The sequence below is a fragment of the Oryctolagus cuniculus genome, chromosome 15, assembly GCF_051225735.1.
Source record: "Oryctolagus cuniculus isolate XC-2025 breed Fujian yellow rabbit chromosome 15, ASM5122573v1, whole genome shotgun sequence".
Lineage (NCBI taxonomy): Eukaryota > Metazoa > Chordata > Mammalia > Lagomorpha > Leporidae > Oryctolagus > Oryctolagus cuniculus.
This window is the reverse complement of record NC_142881.1, coordinates 32237293-32258116: the sequence shown is the minus strand read 5'-3', so window position 1 is coordinate 32258116 and position 20824 is coordinate 32237293. Positions and strand designations below refer to the sequence as shown.

The 20824-nt window shown below is 47.4% G+C and overlaps 2 protein-coding genes across 14 annotated transcripts in view; one reads left to right on the top strand and one right to left on the bottom strand.

Moving 5' to 3' along the window:
- MMS19 (MMS19 cytosolic iron-sulfur assembly component) overlaps positions 1–19184 on the bottom strand; it is a 28694-nt gene extending 9510 nt beyond the window's left edge. The window contains exons 1-11 of one of the 11 annotated variants that reach the window (XM_089314587.1): positions 18984–19156; positions 6549–6597; positions 4252–4323; positions 3791–3891; positions 3092–3177; positions 2686–2760; positions 2240–2309; positions 1724–1852; positions 1576–1637; positions 1058–1144; positions 635–709 (exon numbers count right to left, since the gene is read on the bottom strand). In XM_089314587.1, the coding sequence (XP_089170713.1) occupies positions 635–709; positions 1058–1144; positions 1576–1637; positions 1724–1852; positions 2240–2258 (372 nt within the window). In that variant the 5' untranslated portion in view covers positions 2259–2309; positions 2686–2760; positions 3092–3177; ... (2 more) ...; positions 6549–6597; positions 18984–19156. Of the gene's footprint in view, positions 1–634; positions 710–1057; positions 1145–1575; positions 1638–1723; positions 1853–2239; positions 2310–2685; positions 2761–3091; positions 3178–3790; positions 3892–4251; positions 4324–6548; positions 6598–18983 lie in introns of all 11 variants that reach the window. The other 10 variants (XM_089314588.1, XM_089314594.1, XM_089314593.1 and 7 more) reach the window with 10 other exon arrangements.
- Positions 19185–19572: 388 nt separating this feature from the next.
- UBTD1 (ubiquitin domain containing 1) overlaps positions 19573–20824 on the top strand; it is a 56803-nt gene continuing 55551 nt past the window's right edge. Inside the window, exon 1 of one of the 3 annotated variants that reach the window (XM_002718666.6) lies at positions 19573–20047. In XM_002718666.6, coding sequence (XP_002718712.1) covers positions 19978–20047 — 70 coding nt within the window. In that variant the 5' untranslated portion in view covers positions 19573–19977. The remainder of the gene's footprint in view (positions 20048–20824) is intronic. The other 2 variants (XM_089314622.1, XM_070057450.2) reach the window with 2 other exon arrangements.

Sequence of the window (20824 nt, the reverse complement as noted above, 5' to 3'; positions counted from 1 at the left end):
ACATCATCACAGTGCTACCCAGGGTACAGGAAAGCAGTTTAACCTGACTGATGAAAAGCTAAGAAGGAAGCCCTGTCAGCCTTTGCTTCGTTGCCATTCAGTTACAACAGGGCAATACTATGTGCAGCTGGAGACTTTAGCTCAACACATAGACCTAAATCGTGGGTAATCTTCCTGAGGCCCATGAACCATTTCCTGGCTGTCTGAGAATCTATATCCATAGAACTCTTTTTTTTTTTTTTGACAGGCAGAGTGGACAGTGAGAGAGAGAGAGAGACAGAGAGAAAGGTCTTCCTTTTGCCGTTGGTTCACCCTCCAATGGCCACCATAGCCGGTGCGCTGTGGCCGGCGCATCGCGCTGATCCGAAGCCAGGAGCCAGGTGCTTCTCCTGGTCTCCCATGCAGGTGCAGGGCCCAAGCACTTGGGCCATCCTCCACTGCACTCCTGGGCCACAGCAGAGAGCTGGCCTGGAAGAGGGGCAACCAGGACAGAATCCGGCGCCTCAACTGGGACTAGAACCCGGTATGCCGGCACCACAGGCAGAGGATTAGCCTATTGAGCCGCGGCGCCGACCCACAGAACTCTTAACTTGTTGAAAGGCAGCTGGATCCTCCAAGGAGAAAAATTACTTACCAGAGTCTGCAGAGAATCCAGCTTGGCACTGAGAATCTCAGAATCCACCTTCTCAATTAGCAGGGGCAGCAGGAACTGTGAGAGAGAAGTTGAGCCTGAGAGGTAGTGTCACAGTCATATCAAGGAGCTAAACTCCAGTCAGGAATTGTGTCTGTGCCAGAGCACCAGACACCAAAAAATGAGCAAGACAGCAAAGGTACAAAATTTCAAAAAGATTACTATCTTAAAGGAAGAGAAGATAAGTTTTCTATACCAAAGGCCTAAAGATACCTTCCACACAACACACTCGCAGGATGTCACATTCTAAAACATTACCAGATCTTTTGTTTACCCCCATGCTTTCACTGTTCTTTCTTAGAAAAACTTTTACTGTTCTTTCTTCTATGTGCATGGGTTAAATACCCTCACCCTGCCTAAACCCACCTCAGCAAATCGTGATGTAGAAGCCAGCACAGCTCGAAGACTCAGGATGAGATCCTCTCTCTGGATTCCATGGGGATCATTAGGTGGCTGGAAAAGAGAAGGGCCATGGGTTTGTATAACTCTTCAGAACACTCCTGGGCACAGACTTGAATCTGCCTACTCTAGCTCACACCAAACTCTGTCTTCTCCGAATAACTACAGTACTACTCATTTTGGTATCTTAACTTCATAGTGCTCCTTAAATGTTCCAATCTCCAAAGGCAGGGGCCATGTTTTATAATCCTATAGTGCCCAGCACTGAGTACAATGGTTAAGGAGCTTAAGGAGGTCCTCAAATACATGCTGACTTGAAACCTTCCACTGATGTCAAATACTTCTCCATGAGCCTGTTTCCTGCAATGTAGATTCACAGGGGCAGTGATTGTTGTTCACCTGGACCCTCAGTGCCTAGAACCGGGCCTAGCATATGGCAGATACTCAACTAGTATTTGAATGAATGCAGGATGGTGTTTACTTACAGGGGTGAAATCAACAGGGAAATAGCAAGAAGTCACTTCAAACAACTCCTCCACAAAGGGTCCTGTAGCAACAGAGAATGAGGCTGACTGTCTAGCTTCATTTATTTGACAAACCCTAATCACCTAATTCACATCTACCAAGACATACCCAGGCTATAGTCCCTGGAGATGAGGTCATGGACGATACGGAAGGCCACCAGAAGATTACGGGGATCTTTTTCCCCATCCATCACCTGGATGAAGCCAAAGGTGAAGTCAGCTCCTAGGCCCTTTAGCTCTGGGAAGGAGAGAACAAGGTCACTACTGTTTCATGAGATAGGAAGCTTGGGGTTTCTCCGGGCTTGTGCTGTCCCTCTGCTACCAGCCTTTCCTCTCTTGCCTTTCAGAGCAGATCCTTTTTGTTTTCCTAGTCCAAAAGAAGTACTTGGCTAGATGTGTAACGATGCACACACTGTTACAGAGGCAGGAGTTTAAAACAGTGCCTCAAACTAACTCTACTCTGCCTTCATTTCACCAGGGAGAGAGTGGTTCTCTAGTTTCTCTTTATCATTCTCTTGAAATCTCGGCTCTTCCATATAAACCCTAGACTAAAATGAGTTCCATTAATGGGGGAAAAGTATGACATGCTTGCTTTTGAGGTTTTCCAGAGAGCCCTGCCTCTTACCTTCTTCCCGGATTTGCATGAAGTTGGTGATGATGCTATAGACTGTGTGTCGGTCCACCTGTGGCAAGGACTTGGGGTGGGGACGGGGAAGTAGGTGAAAAACATGTTCAAGGAATATTTCAACTAACACAACTACTTTCTGCTTCACAGTCTCTAAGTATAAGGTCAACCTAACAGGAACTATAGACCTAGGGTATGGCTATTGCCTCAGCACTATGGTGGTGGTGCCAATAACCCAAACCCGTCTGAGGTTTGCCTTACTTTCTCTAAGTGCAAGACAAATGGCACACAGCCATCTCCGTAGCTGGTGGCAAGGAATAAAGCATAAATATGGCCACAAGGCCTACAAGAGTTCACAACTTGGAGGGTAACACTTTCTGCCATCTAATTCTAGTATATCAATGGGTTGGAGACAGAGAATATGAAGACGATTGTTAATCACTCACTTGTACGTGTACCTCTTGGAAGATGGCCTTAAGCACAGAGACGGCCAGCCCTGGGGGCAGGGTTACACACAGGCTCTGGAGGAGAAGGGAAGATAAATGAGCATGGCTTTCAAGACAAAGCTCTACAGTAGGCTTCACTAGCTACAGTGGGGAGCACAGCATCCTGGGTAACGAGGAAATGCTAATAGTGAGGGAGTTTCTCAAGCTGATTGGTCCTGTGCAGCTCCTTCCAGTTTGCTCTGAATTGCAGTGGCTCAAATGATAAAAAGCAGAAACAGTGCTACTAACATTAATGTAGTCCCACATTTGGTCCTCTACTCCTGTTGAGGCCTCACCTCCCCAAAGAGCAAGGACAGAACTGGACAGGGGGCCCCACTGTCACCAATAAGCAATGAAAAGAACTCACAAGTGCCCTCAAACCTTGCAGGACAGATGGGATCACAAGATGATGGTCCTTCAGTCGATTCTCATAGAACAGGATCAGGTGTACAACTGCACAAACCAGATTCAGCCGTTAGCTGACAAAGCCATGAGGAGGGCCCACTAGTTTGCTCCTTCCCTAAGTTTGTAAGGCTGTTTTAGTTTGGGATGCACTAAATTTTTCTCCTTCAAGAGATACCCCATGCCCCCTGAACCAAAGGTATTGACTTGATTAATCAGGAAAACAGAGGGACACCTCTTACTTTCCATTTTCACAAAGGTCCACAGTAAAATCAAACCCATTTGCAGACCCAGAACTGCCTAGCTACGGAACTGATGGCCACAAATTTCCCTCTTTCCCTCCCTCCCTCCGGAACTGATGCCCACAAATTTTCCTTCCTTCCTTCTTTCTGTTTTCTTTTCTTTTCTCTTCCTCCCTTCCTTCCTTTCCTTTTTCTTTCTCTTAAGATTTACTTATTTGAAAGGCAGAGTTGGAGAGAGAGAGAGGCAGAAGTAGTCCCTGAAAGCCATGTCGTAACGTCTTGATTCTAATCATCTGATACTTACACCAATGAGGAATGAAGACCCTGTGCCACCCCACCCCACCTTCCAAAATGGTTTGGATAGACACAGGAGGCCTTTGTACAGTAATCCAGGAAGCCATTCCTCCTAATGATGCCAGTACCTTCCTTCTCCAGGAGCAGAGAGTGACACTGGAGTAGCACCTGTGACAAAAGCTGGATCCCTCGTGCCCGAGTCCTGGGTTCTGGGTTCTCCAGAGAAGATCTGAAAATAGGAAGTAAAGAGAGAGTCTGCCATTACCCAGTTCAAACCTCTAAAGAAGTAAGTATTTTGCAATTAGTCAAACTCACCCTCTGCACATGGAAGCAAAGCCAAGTTCTGTTAAAAGAACAAGAGTCCAGGAAAAATGGTGCCCTCTAGTGACGCCTGATCCCCAGACTAACCAGGCATCAGCAGAGGCACTTGAGAGCCAAGAGAAATCTCACTTCCAGGTCCTCCCAGCTGGGTGCTGCATGGGCACTATGCTCCCTCTTTAACCCCAGTGCTATGATTGTGATGTTCTTTTGACACAAAGCTTAGCAGCTACACACAGCATTTCTGAGGTGACTGGAAGCTACTGCTTACCCAAGACAGGCAGAGAAGACATGTATTTTTGTAAGTTACCAAGGAAAAGATGCTGACAACAACCACAAAGGCCTAAGGGAAAAAGAAACAAACAAACAAACAAACAAAAAAACAAAACAAAAAAACCACAAAACTTTGCAACTGGAAGGTTACAGAGTGAGATGGCCAGAATAAAGGTTCTAACTGTGTTAGGCGATTGACATGGGGAATCCGGACTGAAGTGACAAGGTGGTTTGTCTTCAAAAGAGCTCTACAGAGATTATACTTTAACGTACTAGAAGTAGTTTAACCAGGAATGAGTAGGAAGCAGATTTCTGGAGGAGAGCTGGCCACACAGTTATGTTAAACCTCAAAGAAAATGCTAGATATCATCAGGAAAATTGGGGCCAAAATTAGATGACTCTAGTCAGAATGCTTAGGACATGAACTTATAGAAGGTTTCTACTCAGAAGTAGAAAAATGTGCATTCAGAGCATTTAAAAATGGAACAAGGCACATAAATGCTCATAGTAGCATTATTCAGAGTAGCTAAAAAGTGGAAATAATCTAGATATCCACTAACCAAGGAATAAACAAAAATGTGGCATATCTATACAATGGAATATTATTCAGTTAGGAAAGAAATGTAGCTGGGGCTGGTGTTGTGGTATAGCAGGATAAGCTGCCACCCATGACACTGGCATCCCACAGGAGCACAGATTCAAGTCCCAGGAGTTCTACTTCTGCTCCAGCTCCCAGCTAATGTGCCTAGGAAAGCAGAAGAAGATGGCCCAATTGCTTGGGTACCTTCCACCAATGAGAAAGACCAGGATGGAGTTACAGACTCCTGGCTTTGGCTTGGCTCAGGCCCTGGCATTGCAGCCACTTGGAGAATAAACCATCAGATGAAAGATCTCTTTCTCTCTCTGTCTCTCCCTTTCTCCCTTGTAACTCTGCCTTTCAAATAAAGAAATCTGTTAAAAAAAAAAAAAAAAAAAGAAATGTGGAACTGATATACACTTCAACATGGATGGACCCTGACAACATGTTAATTGAAAGAAGCCCATTATGAAGGTCATATATTATATGAAATTTCCAGGTTAGGCAAGTCCATAGAGATAGTAAATGGGCCATACTCTGCTATCTTCCAGATGCATTAGCAGAAAAATGGATTGGAAGCATGCAGCATCCAGGACTCAAATCAGACACTCCAATGTGGGATGCGGGCTTCACAAGTGGCAGGTTAACCTGCTGCACCACAATGCTCTTGCCAAAGCTGTTATTTATAAAAAAATGGACCTGGGGCTGATGCTGTGGTATAGCAGGTAAAGCAGCTGCCTGCGGTGCCGAAATCCCATATGGGCACAAGTTCAAATCAGGGCTGCTACACTTCCAATCCAGCTCCCTGGTAATACGCCTGGGAAAGCAGTGGAAGATGGCCCAGGTGCTTGGGCCCTGCCAACCAGGCAGGAGACCTGGAAGAAGCTCTTAGCTCCTGGCTTTGGCCTGGCCCAGCCTGGTTGCTGCAGCCATTTGGGGAGAGATCAAGTGGATGAAGATCTCTCTTTCTCTATCTCTGTGTAACTCTGCCTTTCAAATAAATAAATAAATCTTTTTAAAAAAATTTAAAAAATGGACCAAGGTCATAACAGTGTGAATAGAAAGGTAAGTCTGTTATGTGTCAGGAATGCACAAAAGTTTGTGTTATTTTCTCCCAATTTTCTAGTTTTCTGTTTCAGAAGACATGCTGGCTGTGACAGGGAACAACCCTTGCTAATAAGACTTGCCAGCTTCACTGGTCTACATCAAATGAAATGAGGAAAGCAGACATTAGCCTATAAGTGTGTATTTCCTCTGCTGCTCAGAATTCCAGGTTAAAATACTGCTCTTCTGTTTCTCACGCCTTCTTCCTCAGTGGGGATCTGGGACAAGGTCATCCTCCTGGCAATTCAGCTTATCTAAGTCAGCTTGGGCTGCCTAGACAAGGGGGCTGAGTAGCTCCCAGCTCTAATTAAATGACAGTTGATGGCCTTCACCCACCTGTCTCAACCCAAGTCTGAAGGCTAAGCCAGGAACTGACGTGGCTCACAGGCTGTGTGTTCCCAAATACTATCTGAAGGAACCTCGGTTGGGTGGTGTGAACCCTTCTTTGGGAGAAAAATAAAAAAGCATAGGTTAGACTGAGTTTCTGATATGGAGGGGGAGTGTTGGGCTACCAAAGAAATTCAGGCTCCAGGAAGGTAACAATGTAAAAGTAACTTATTTTCAGAGAGCACAATCAGGGTTGGAGAAGAACATTCTTGAACAGAGGCTCTTACCCAAGGGCTTCCACCACTTGCAACACTGAATAGCTGCCGGATTTCACATCTAGAGGAAACAAAAGGAAGAAATATGAACATATAGAAAAACTTCCCCCATCAACTACCTTCAACTACCAACGTTTCCTGCCTACCCTAAGCCTTGTGCTGTGGAGCCCGTTACGCTTGCCAAGATCCCCTCCTAAACAAGCAGCATTATTGCAACACTTCAAAAATGCGGCTTCAGGTATTAAAATTGAGAAGTTAATATACCACTTGTAAATGTGTGACTGTATATTTTCTCTGGAAAATATGAAAGAAACAAAATATTATAAATGAAATAACTTATTAGGTGGCTGGGTACAAAATTAATATAAAATCAAATACCTTCATATACATACACATAACAGTTTATAAAATGACATACAAGAAAAAAAAAGGTTTTATTTATAAAAGCAGAGAGAGAAAATATTTGGCTATAAACTTAACAAAAAATGTACACCATCTCAATAGTGAAAAGTTTAAAGCACTAATGAGCTAATACTCAAAGCTTGACGGGAAGGGTATTATCACAAACACAAGAGATAGCAAGCTCTGGTGAGGATGTGGGAAAAGGGAACCTTTGTACATCAGCTGCTGGGAATGTAAATCATTATGGACAACAGGTTTCTCAAAATCCTAAAAGTAGGACTACCATTTGATAACGCAATCCTACCTGTGGATCTATAGCCTAAGGAAATGAAGCCAGAATCTGAAGAGATGTCTGCAATATTATTCATAATTTCAAAAATCTAAAAAATACCTGTGTTGAACTCATCATAGAGTTCATAGACAACATGCATCATTAAAAAACTATGTATGGGTTTTCGTGAAATAATCAGACTTCTTGCATGCGTGGGCTTAAAAATTTTTGCACCAAAATAAGCTTGTTATTTCTATTTTCCACAAAATTTCTGAAGTACCCTCTGTGTAAGTGTACACAATGTAATATATAATTATGTATATATAAAATGCAGCCATAAAAAATAAGAAAATCCTGCCATTTGTGAAAGGATGAACCTAGAGAACATTACTAGAAGAAATAAGCCAGATATAAACAAATAGTGTAAACTCTTACTTATATGTAGACTCCAAAAAAAAGAAAAGATGGCCCAAGTCCTTGGGCCCCTGCACCTGCATGGGAGACCCAGAACAGGCTCCTGGCTCCTGGCTTTGGATTGCACAGCTCTGGCCAATGCACTGGGGCCATCTCGGGGGGTGACTGGAAGACCTCTCTCTCTGCCCTGTCTCTCTATAACTCTGCCTTTCAAATAAATAAATAAATCTTTAAAAAACAAAACAAAACAAAACAAACCCAAGTGAGTAGGTAGGCATGTCATACTCTTCAAAGACTTAAGATGAAAGATGACAAATCCCCCAAGTTAATATATAATTTTAGGGGCTGGCACTGTGGCATAGTGGGTAAAGCTGCCTCCTGCAGCTGCAGTGCCGGCATCCTATATGAGCACTGGTTCAAGTTCTGGCTGCTCTACTTCCAATCCAGCTCCCTGCTAATGTGTTTGGGAAAGCAGTAGAAGATGGCCCAAGTCCTTGGGCCCCTGAACCCACGTAGGAGACCTGGGAGAAGCTCCAGGATCCTGGCTTCAGATCGGCTCAGCCCAGGCCATTGTGGCCATTTGGGCAGTGAACCAGCAGATGGAAGACCTCTCTCTGCCTCTGCCTCTCTGTAACTCTGCCTTTCAAATAAATAAATCTTTTTTTTTTTAAAGAGATTAATTACAGACTTAGATAATTTTTTCACTTTTTTTTTTTTAAAGATTTGTTTATTTGAAAGTCAGAGTTACACAGAGAGAGGAGAGGCAGAGAGAGAGAGAGGTCTTCCATCCAATGGTTTACTCCCCAGTTGGCTGCAACGGCCGGAGCAGCACCGATCCGAAGCCAGGAGCCAGGAGTTTCTTCCTGGTCTCTCACGCGGGTGCAGGGGCCCAAGGAGTTGGGCCATTTTCTACTGCTTTCCCAAACCACAGTAGAGAGCTGGACAGGAAGTGGAGCAGCCGGGTCTCGAACCGGCGCCCATATGGGATGCCGGCACTTCAGGCCAGGGCATTAATCCACTGCGCCACAGCGTCGGCCCTCTTTTTTGTCTTTAGCCTTGCAGTTTCCAAACAAAATGCTGTCTCCCCAAATTATAAGGTCAATCCTTTTTCTCACTCTACTCCCTTCAGCGCAGGTATGTCTAACACTAGTGATATAGCAAGATTCCTGTCCCACCATCACAGTCCCATTCTGGGAAGCAAGACCTCTTTTAGAGAGAGGTCGTCCTTCTGCTGGTTCACCCCCCAAATGGCAGCAATGTCTGGAGCTGGGCCAATCCGAAGCCAGGAGCCAGGAACTTCTTCCAGGTCTCCCACACAGATGCAGGGGCCCAAAGATTTGGGCCCTCTTCTACTGCTTTCCGAGGCCATAGAAGAGATCTGGATTGGAAGTGGAGCAGCTGGGACTAGAACCGGCACCCATATGGGATGTCGGCACCACAGGCAGTGGTTTCACTCGCTACACCATAGCGCAAGCCCCAGCAAGACCTCTTGCTATGTGTCCTTTTGGACTTTCCCAATGTGTACAGGTGAATAGATCATTTGGCAATTTTAGCAGCACATCAGTAACTCACAAAGATCTAATAGATAAATAAATCTTGCGCTGTAATGTAGTGGGTAGAAGCCGCCGCCTGCAGTTCAGGCATCTCATATGGGCTCTGGTTCAAGTCCCAGCTGCTCCATTTTCGATCCAGCTTTCTGCTATGGTCTGGGAAAGCATGGGAGACCCAGAAGAAGCTCCTGGCTCCTGGCTTCGGATTGGCTCAGCTCTGGATGTCCAGGCCATTTAGGGAGTGAACGAGCAGATGGAAGACCCTTTTCTCTCTCCCTCCCTGCCTCTCTGTAACTCTACCTTTTGAATACATAAATAAATATTAAAAAAAAAAAAAAAAAGAAATAATGGTGAGTTGAGCTGGAGCACGGAGAAGTCTAATCAGAAGAGGAAAAGGAGAGCTCTAGTTAGAATTCACAGCTTGTGAATGGCATCAGTTTAGACATCAGGCACCCTTAGCCATACTTATACCAGGAAGTGGAAGGCCGAGCCGTTGCTCCAGCTCCTGAGAAACAGACAAGGGAAAAAGGAGCAGGCTATAGGTTGGAGAAAGGGGCAGTAGTCAGACCAACCAGACAAACACACCAAGGAACTGATGGTTGTGTTACATACGTAATTCCTTAATGGCAACCCTTTCATAAAAATAAATACCCGTTTCTGTGTTACAAACCGTAAGAATACTGCACCATTTTGGAAGGCAGAAAAAGGGCACTTCCTTGGAAACTTCTGGCTATAGCCTAGAAAGCTCTATTAAAAGATTTATCTAAAAATTATTTCAGTAGTGGCTTCAAGAGTTAGCAGTTGTACACAAGAAGCCACAGGGAACTGGTAACTGTTAATTGCAAAGGACAACACTGAACTGAATAATTTTTCTTCTGCAACATCATTAAAGTCTTCTGGATGGTGGGCTAGAGTCTATCTTTGGAAATACTTTGAGTGCTGTGCAACAAAGACCTCACAGGCTCCATTCGGTTGCCTTCAAAAAAAAAAAAAAAACCATAAACATGGTGAAATGCAAATATTAAGTGCACAATTAGATGAGTTCTAACAGAAGTGCACACCTGAGTAACCAATGCCCAGTCAAAATACGGAACATTTGCATCACCAAAGAAATTTCCACTACACCCCCTACTGGTAAAGTTCCATTCCCATAGGTCGCCTCAAACTTTATAATTTAAAATTATTTCTTCAGCATTTGCTATACATCAATCTGAAATTGGCTGCTTTACAATCACCAAGCAGCATCCATCTGCATGTGACTCCTTAAATCCTAGCACGTGGGCAAACTCCTGGTGCAGCCCTCCAGCATTCCTATTTTTCCTAAGGATCCTATCTTGAATTCATGTAGCACAAACATAAAAGAAATGAGAAATGTAAAAGCAGAATACAATTTTGGGGGAATACAAAATAATAAAGCCATCACAGAATAGTAAAGAAGAGTAAAGAAAATAGAATTGATTTTGGGGGATGTTTTTACAGAAGTGAGCAAATTGAACATCTTATTCTATTTCTGATGAGTTTGCCTCAGAAATGCCTTTCAAATCTTACTCCTTTTTTTGCAGTTTTTTTTAAGATTTATTTATTTATTTGAAAGAGTTTCACAGAGAGAGAAGGAGAGGCAGAGAGAGTCGACTCCTCCTTTTCATCCCTGTGACAATATAGTAACTGCCTTTAAAAGGCTTCCCACTTTTTGGTGTGGTGACAATGTTCTTGGGGCAGGCACTGTGGCATAGCGGGTTGAGTTTCTGCCTGTATCACATACAGCCAGTTGCAGTCCTGGCTGTTCCCCTACTGAACCAGGTCTCTGCTAATGCTCAGAAAAAGCAGCAGAGATAGCCCAAGCACTTGGACCCCTTCCACCCACTTGGAAGACCTGGTTGCAATTCTGGGCTCCTGGCTTCAACCTGGCAAAAGCCCAAGCCACTACACCCATTTGGGGAGTGAATCAATCAATGGATGGAAGCTCGCTCTCTCTCTCACTCTCTCTCTCTCTCTCTCCCTCTCCCTCCCTTTCTGTAACTCTGCCTCTCAAATAATAAGTAGATTTTTCAAAAAAAAGGTTTTGAATTACCATTGAATGTGGTAATAGTTGAGGAACACATTGAATATACTAAAAGCCATTCAACTACTTACTTAAGAAGGTTAAAATATTGAGTTTTACCTCAGTTAAAAACAATCAAATCTTTCAATCCATTCGTGCTCTGAGTACACAATAGCTCCCCGACTCACCAAGCTCCATTTGCTCCTTACTGCTTAAGACTTGACTCCTTGGCTTACTGTCCTTCACCATCTAGTCCCCAAATTCCCTTCCCCTTCCCCTTCATCGTGATTCCTGTCATTCGGTCCCATGAAATCCCAGTGTGCAACACCCTTGTCTGGAGATACACAGTCTGAGTCTGCAGTGGCCCTTCCCAGCCCTCTATCTCAGGGACTTCAGCTGTCCCTTTAGGAGCCAGATGCAATGCTGACTGACTTCTGCGATGCCTTCCTTGCATCCTTCAGTTACTTCCGCTTTGGGTTCCCTCCAGACTTCTCTATAAAGTCACTTATGTGTTTTCATTCAACACCTATTGGATACCTATTATAATCATACTATGTCCAGGCTTACAATAAAAGTACAGACAAGGAGCTTCTAATGAGCTCACAATCAAGGTGTCACAAGTGACACAGTGACAGAAACAGGCTGAGTCAGCATTTGAATACAATTCCTGGGTTTGTGGATCACAGGTCACTAACTTTCAGTGATTCTCTCTTTTTTTTTAAGAGTGAAAATCTATTTTATTTTTTAGAAAGCTTTTATTTAATAAATATGAATTTCATAGGTACAGCTTTAGGAATATAGTTCTTCACCCTATACCCGCCCTCCCAGCCTCACTCCCATCCCACCTCCTACTCCTTCTCCCATCCCATTCTTCAGTAAGATCCATTTTTTTTTTTTTTTTGACATGCAGAGTTAGACAGTGAGAGAGAGAGACAGAGAGAAAGCTCTTCCTTTTTCCGTTGGTTCACCCCCAAAATGGCCACTATGGCTGGCGTGCTGTGCTGATCCGAAGCCAGGAGCCAGGTGCTTCCTCCTGGTCTCCCATGGGGTTCAGGGCCCAAGGACCTGGGCCATCCTCCACTGCACTCCTGGGCCACAGCAGAGAGCTGGCCTGGAAGAGGAGCAACCGGGACAGAACCGGTGCCCCAACCAGGACTAGAACCCGTTGTGCCAGCGCTGCAGGCGGAGGATTAGCCTAGTGAGCCACGGCGCCAGCCAAGATTCATTTTTAAATATCTTTATATACAGAAGACCAACTCTATAATTCTCTTAACATTATAAATTCTCCTAAATAAAAATAACTGGAATATATGGAAATACTATGTACTTAGGACTCCTGGGATGAACAAAGAGTTAACTTTCCTAAGGATAGTTTCACTGGTATTAAGGAAAAATATGAATAAGTTCTTCTTCCTTTATAAGCAGGCCCAAGTTTTTCCAATGTATTCAAGATTTGCTCTCTAAAAATGGACCTCCTAGCACCTCCTGACCATCCACAATTTCCTCAACAGGGCACCCATTCGTGTAGGACACTGTAAAGAGGTCAAAGGGATATTTATATGAGCACCTTCACAGAATGCACAATAAGACCTCTGTCTGGTGGACTTACAGCCTCTTGAGAATCCAGAGTAGCTGCCAAAAAGGGCAGGGAGAGGGGGTGGCAGAGTGTGGGGTAGGAGGATAGGAAGGAGCTGGAGAGAAAATCCCAAATAAGACTAGATCCCAATCACACTCTCAAAATGCCCTTTCTGCTGTTGATGCCATAGACATTTTTCAAAACTATATTCTAGCAAACACTAAATTTTTCTACAATCATTTGGTTTCAGGAATAGTGATCTTCTCAGAGAATTGCAAATGTGGGGAAATACAATATAATAAAGACTGAAATGAGGCTGGCGCCGCGGCTCAATAGGCTAATCCTCCGGCTGGCACACCGGGTTCTAGTCCCGGTCGCAGCGCCGGATTCTGTCCCGGTTACCCCTCTTCCAGGCCAGCTCTCTGCTATGGCCCGGGAGTGCAGTGGAGGATGGCCCCAGTGCTTGGGCCCTGCACCCCATGGGAGACCAGGAGAGGCACCTGGCTCCTGGCTTTGGATCAGTGTGGCGTGCTATCCGCAGCACACTGTCCGCAGCGCGCTGTCCTCGGCGGCCATTGGATGGTGAACCAATGGCAAAGGAAGACCTTTCTCTCTGTTTCTCTCTCTCACTATCCACTCTGCCTGTCAAAAAAAAAAAAAAAAAAAAAAAAAGACTGACCTGAAAGAAAAATTCACATAACTAAGTAGAAAAAAACTGATATCCACACCTACAAACACAACATGTCCAAAATTTACTGTCCAAATCAGCTCCTTTCTTAATCTCTTTTTTTTTTTTTTTTAAATTGAGATAGGTCCCATTCATTGATTTACTCCCTAAATGTCTGCAAGGAAACAGGAACTCGATCCAGGTCTCCTAGGTGGGTGGCAGGGACTCAAACTACTTGGGCTTCTTTCCAGGGTCTGCACTAGCAGAAAGGTGGAACAGGATCTGGCTATCAAATCCAGGCATTTGGATTTGGGATGCAGGCATCATATCTGCCAGGCCAAATGCTTGTCCCTCAAATTTCATTTCAGGGCAAAGTACTTCCTTTTTCCTCATATTTTGTTCAAAATCTTGATATTATCTTTTGAGTCCTCCCTCTCCTTCAAGTCCTAAAACTACAAAGGTATTTCAAGTTGTGGAAAAAGGGAATTAAAAGGTAAGCTGAAGCAGGCATTCGGCAGTGGTTAAGATGTTGCTTGATGGGGCCAGTATTATATGTTAAGCTGCCTCCTGCAATGCCTGTATCCCATACTGGCGCTGGTGTGAGTCTCAGCTGTTCCACTTTTGATCTAGCTCCCTGCAAATGTGCCCGGAAAGCAGTGGAAGGCAGCCCAAGTCCTTGTGCCCATGTACCCATGTGGGAGACCCAAATGGAGTTCCTAGTTCTGGGCTTTGGCCTGGCCCAGCCTTTCTGTTATAGCCATTTGGGGAGTGAATCACCGGATGGAAAAATCAACTTTCTCTCTCTCCCTGTCACCTTTCCTCTCTTTTATAACTCTGCCTTTCAAATAAATAAATAAATCTTAAAACAACAACAACAACAAACAAACAAAAAAAAAAAACAAAGAAACAAACAAAAAAAACGCTGCTTGGGCCTGTGTCCCCTACCAGAGAGCCTGGGTTGGAACCCTAGCTGTGCTTCCAGTTCTAGCACTTACTTGTCAGTGCTGTGTTTCAACAGCATTAGGCTGCAGCTTGGGACACCCAAATCCAGTATCAGAGTGACTTGGGTTTAAGTACTAGCTCTGCTTCTGATTACAGCTTCCTGCTTACGCATACCCTGAGAGGCAGCAGATGGTGGCTCAAGGTAGTGGGTTCCTGCCACCCATGTGGGAGACCTGGATTGAGTTCTGGGTTCCTGGCTTCCACCTGGCCCAGTCCTGGCTGTTGCAGGAATTTGGGGAGTAAACAGATGGGAAAATATCTCTGCCTTTCAAATAAATAATTTTTTACAAGTTTACTTTGGTGTCCAAAACTTTAAAATCCATATAGATTTTCCACAATATGGATTTTTCATGAACTTTCTGAAGACCTTCTGTAGTTAGATCTCAAATCACAGAATCTTTCTTCAACTCTCTCAAGCCATTCACTTAAGTAGTTTTTATTGCATGCCCGCTTATGAGATTGTGGTAGAAATGGGAGGGTAGAATGTAGAGATGCATACAGACATAGCTACTAAAAATGTCTCCCTACTAAGTACAGGAGTGGTTGAGAAGTAAGTGTTACAAAGATTCTGAATTCTGAGGTGTGAGATGTTGGCTGCTGAAATAATCTGAAAACTCTAGGTGTGAGGGCACACTTAGTCTTGGCCTTGACACATGAGTCTATCTTGGTTTAGACAGAGCTAGTGGAGAGAACTAGAAAGGAAAACACTCAGGGAATAGGGAATAAAGGTGACTACATGCAACTAAAAGTTAGGGAGGAGCAATGGGGCTGGGACAGGTAACAGCAGCCTTTGAAAGCCTGGACTGCCAGGCCCTTTTCATTCTATCACCTGCACCTTCTTTACAGCTGAATCCAGATGTAAAACAGAGTTGGTGGTAGCTGCCTTTCTGATCACAGTGGTCTGTCTGCATTTACAATTTGTAGTAAGCTGCTGCTACTGCTGCATGTGGCCTGCACAGCTAGCTGGCCCCTTTAGCACTAACAGAGCTTGACTTAGGAAAGAGGATTAGAAAGCACTCCTTATTCAGGGGTGCCCCAAAACTGTGTCAGCCTTCAACAATTCTAACTAGGGCTGTGATCTAAAATGGAGAAAACTAACTTAATCCCCTCAAATTCACTTTCATTTTATGGCTCCCTTCCTCAAGGATCTACAATGACTCCTATGACCTAAAATGGGTCATTCAAATTCCTCTCCCTGGAATCCAAGGTTATGCATAGTCCAATCCCACTAAATCCTTTCAAATTTACCTGTTACGCTTTCTCTGTACAACCGTCTTTTTTTTTTTTTTTTTTTTTTTTTTAGGAAGGCTATATTACAACAGGGCTGTTACAATATCTTTGCTGAGCTGAGTTGAATTTAAAATTTACAATAGTTTAGGCCATTTTTTTTCAGACACGAATAAAAAGACAAATTTTTAAAAATGTTTTTCAGGCCGGCGCCGTGGCTCACTTGGCTAATCCTCCGCCTGAGGCTCTGGCACCCCGGGATTCTAGTCCCAGTTGGGGCGCCGAATTCTGTCCTGGTTGCTCCTCTTCCAGTCCGGCCCTCTGCTGTGGCCTGGGAAGGCAGTGGAGGATGGCCCAAGTGCTTGGGCCCTGTACCCGCATGGGAGACCAGGAGGAAGCACCTGGCTCCTGGTTTCACATCGGCACAGTGCCAGCAGTAGTGGCCATTTTGGGGGTGAACCAACGGAAAAGGAGGACCTTTCTCTCTGTCTCTCTCTTTCACTGTCAATTCTGCCTGTCAAAATAAAAAAATGTTTTTCACCTACTTGGAAGGCAGAGAGAGAGAGAGAGAGAGAGAGAGAGAGAGAGAGAGAGAGAGACCTTCCATCTGCTGGTTCATTCTCTAAACGCCTGCCAGGGCCTGGAACTCAATCTGGGTCTCCTACATGGGTGGCAGGGTCCCAAGCATTGGAGCCATCATCTGCTGCCTTCCAGGATGCATTAGCAGGAAGCTGGGTTGGAAGCAGAGAAGCCAAGTCTCAAATCTGCCGTCTGATATGGAATATGGTGTCCCAAGAGGAGGTTTAACCTGCTGTAGCACAGTGCCTGCCCCCAAAAATAAATTTCACAAAAATGTTTATGAGAATTTAGCAGTTCTTAATCAAGCTGCTTTCTCAAAGTATGTCCTGAACCAGAAAAAATTATTGTTTTCACAATGTACAAATGTGAAAGAAATGTTACAAATGACAGGGATATAGTCATGTACTATTTTCTTGATAGGAGATTGGATTAGACAGGCGGATGCCTTTGTTAGAATCAGTGAATGTACATTTAAGATTTGTGTACTTCACTGGATTTAAATTTTACACCAAACTATACGATAAACTCTGGTCAATGATCTGCATCTCAAGTTACTTAGAGGGAAGTGTATTGATATCTGCAACTTAAGTGGTTATCTACAATTTAAATGGATGATAGACATTTGATAAAGCAAATTCTATTAAAGTATTAATGGAAGTATCTAGTTGGAGAGTATGTGTGCTCCTTATAAAATTCTTTATAGACTGCTAAATGGTTGAAAATTTTAAAACATTGGGAAAAATGACACTGATAACACTACTTGTAATTGTAAGCACTGTTAACATAGTACACTTTTCATAGTTTTTTTTTTTAAGATTTATTTATTTGTGTGAAAGAGTTACACAGAGAGAGGAGGAGAGGCAGAGAGAGAGGAAGAGAGAGAGAGGTCTTCCATCCACTGGTTCACTACCCAGTTGGTAGCAATGGCAACGGCTGGAGCTGTGTTGATCCGAAGCCAGGAGCCAGGAGCTTCTTTCAGGTCTCCCACGCGGGAGCAGGGGCCCAAGGACTTGAGTCATCTTCTGCTGCTTATCCAGGCCATAGCAGAGAGGTGGATCAGAAGTGGAGCAGCCGGGACTCAAACTGGCACCCATATGGGATGCTGGCACTGCAGGCAGTGGCTTTACACACTATGCCACAGTTCCGGCCCCAATTGTAGAGTTTTAAGATGTTAAGTTTAGAGGCCAGCGCCGTGGCACACTAGGTTAATCCTCCGCCTGCGGGGCCAGCATCCCATATGGGCATCAGTTCTAGTCCCGGTTGCTCCTCTTGCAGTCCAGCTCTCTGCTGTGGCCTGGGAAAGCAGTAGAAGGTGGCACAGGTCCTCAGGTCCCTGCACCCACATGGGAGACAAGGAAGAAGCTCCTGGCTCTTGGCTTTGGATCGGCGCAGCTCCGGCCGTTGCGGCCATTTGGGGAGTGAACCAACGGAAGGAAGACCTTTCTGTCACTCTCTGTAACTCTACCTGTCAAATAAATAAATAAAATCTTAAAAAAAAAAAAAAAAAAAGATGTTAAGTTTAGGGGCCAGCATTGAGGTACAGTGGGTTAAACTGTCACCTGTGATACCAGTATCCTGGCTGTTTCATTTCTGTTTTAGTTCCCTGCTAATGTGCTTGGAAAAGCAGCAGATCACCCAAGTGCTGGGGCCCTTGCCATCTACATGGGAGACCCAGATGGAGTTCCAGGCTCCTGGCTTCGGTAGCGCCGGGCCATTGCAGCCACTTGGAGGGTAACCAATAGATGGAAGATCTCTCAATCAATCTCTATCTTTCCCTTTCTCTCTGTAACAGCCTTTCAAATAAAAAAATAAATAGGGGTAGCATCAGACATTTGCTGTGTGATGTTTGCAGACCACCTTGCATTTACCTCTTATAGCATGGCTGTCTCTCCCCCCACACACACGCACTGCAAGTTCTTGGTGGGCACAGATCTAATTTGTATTTATAGTCCTGCTCTGCATCATTTTTGGAGACCGTGTTCAATAATGGTGGAATGACTGGTTGAAAGTTTTAGATTTTTTTTTTCCCTAAATGAGCTAAGTCTCAGAACCCAAGCAAGTCTAGGATTGTTTTTATTCCAATCTTTAACAAACTGCCAGAACTAAGAGATTCCCTGAACAGGTCCAAAGCAGAGGAGACAGGGGATCTGGGAAAAAGATAAAAATAATGCCGCACAAAAGTCACGATGCAAAAGTAATCAAGAACTTCACCAAGACACAGAGGGAAAGTCTGGAGGAGGATGCGACACCACCTCCAGTTGCCCCGACTGGCCGCTCGGCTCGCTCCGACTACAGCCACTCCCAAGATGCCGCGCGCCGCGAGCGGACGCGCCCAGCAGTCACCTCCCCACGTCAATCTCCACAAACAACGTGGTCTCCCGGAGCCGGCAGCCCGAGCCACCTGAACTCCCGAGTCTGAGCCCCAGCTCCCCTCCCGCCCGCGCCGCAGCTCTCCGGGCCTGCGTCTCCTCGTCAGTGACATGTAATGACGGTCTACCGTTGGCTGTGAGGAGACGTCGAGAGTAAAAGCGCTGTATGGAAGATGCGCGCGACTCTCCAACTTGTTACGCTTCTTAAGCTCGATGCTCACTAAGCAGCCCTGAGATTGATCTCTCAAAGTCATCCTGCCCCTCACTCCCTTCCCGCCCCGCGCCTGTGCTGAGGCCGCTCCCTCCTGTCGGCCCCCAAGCGGAAGGGGCCCGGCGCTGTCTGCCGTACCTGCAGCCACCTGGTCAGCGGGGCCCTCCTGCTGACCCATGACGAAGTCTTGCACGAGTCCCCACAGGGGGCCCGTAGGCGCCGCCGCCTCCTGGGGAGCGGCGGCGGCGGCCATGACGCTAACGAGCGACCGTGGGAGGGGAAAGGCGGAGGCGCGAGACAGGCTTGTCTGCGCACGCGCCCCCTGAGCCAATCGCTGGGTGGATGCCGCGGGGGCGGGGCGCTCCCTGGATCACGTGGCCGCCAGCTCTCGATCGGGCAGTTCCAGGGAGGGGAGGGGAGGGGAGGGGAGGGAAGGCCCCTCCCCGAGGGGTGGGGCCTGAGGCCGGGGCGGTGGCGCGGAGAGCGAAGGCGGCTCGCTGGGCACGCAGCCGGGGGCCATTGAGGGCGAATAATTCCCGGCCCGGCTCCCCGGGAGACGGGCTGCGGGGAGGACACCTGGTTGGGTGGGGCCGAGGGGCGGTACGCACCCTGGGGGAAGCCAATGAGAAAATCAGGCCCGGCCCAAGGGGGCGGTGCCGTCGGTCACATGCGCACCTGGGGCGGGTGGCGGCGGCGGCGCGGGCACCGCGAGCCGGCGGAAGGGAGTGGGGCCGGGCTGGGGCGGGGTTAGGCAGGTGAGTGACAGGCTGCGGGGGGCCGGCCCCAGCTGGGAGCCCCAAGCGAGCCGGGAGTAGCTGCGGCGGTGCCCGCCCCCTCTCTCCGCCCCTTCAGCGGGGCTGGTCTCCGGCCGGGCACCGTCGCGGGCCCCCCTGGCCCGGCCACCTGGGACTGAGCAGGGGAGTCGGCCACCTCCCTCCCTCCCTCCCCGGGTCCGCAAAGTTTGTGGCGAGGCCGGCGCCGGGGCAGAGCGCGCCCCCCGGGGGGAGATCCGGAGCGTCAGATGCCGGGCGGCAGGAGCCGTTGACCCGGGACGCCGCCGTCCGGGGCAGGGGCGCGGAGCAGCCGACCACCCCGCCGCCTCCGGTGCATGGGGGCCGGCTGAGGAGCCAGCATGGGCAACTGCGTGGGGAGACAGCGCGGGGAGAGGCCAGCCGCCCCAGGACACCCCCGCAAGCGAGCAGGTAACCACGGGGAACGAGCAGGGCCACGGGCACCTCGCCGGTCGGCCCCTGCTCGCCGGGGCCCTGGGCTCCTGGCGCGACCTCCCACGGCCCCTGGCGCCTGGGCTCTCCCAGCGCAGCTCCGAGCCTGACGAGGCCGGGGACGCCGACCGGGCTGCGAGACCAACTCGCTCCAACTGGGAAGCTCCGGGTGGCCGGTGGGGGCGGGGGCAGGAAATGTTCGCAGACCGCAGCGGGGCCGCCGCGGGGAGGAGGGCCGGGGGCGAGGGCGCCGGCGGCCTGGCAGCCCGGGCCGGGGTCGGACGCCTGCCCGTCGGGGCGCGGCGCGAACTGCCGGGCGGCCCCACGACTCGGCACGGTCGGTCGCTCCTTCCCGAGACTGACTGTGTCATTCTCGGGCTGCGGATCGCGTCTGCCGGAATCCGACTTGCAAAAGCAGCGCAGGACTCTGGGAAAGAAATCTTTATTTTTTTTCCCCCCGCAGGGCTTTTTAGAGCCTCCTGGCCGTCTGGGAGTTGTGGCGAGGTGGGGTGCGGAGCGAGAGGCGCCCTCGGGTTTGCGGGGCTCCGCGCCAGCGCTGGGAGGGGGCCGCGCCCTCTGGGGATCCGCGGGACCGGCCGCGCCGTCTCACTCTCGCCGTGCGCCCCTTCAGTCCTGGCGCTCGGCCCCTCGGAGAGGGCCGGCGGTCATTCTGGGTCTCACTTCCTTCTCCGAGGGTGTTGCAAGGACCTTCTGAGAATGATAAAATCATAGACTGTAGTGCTCGGAGGAGCGCCG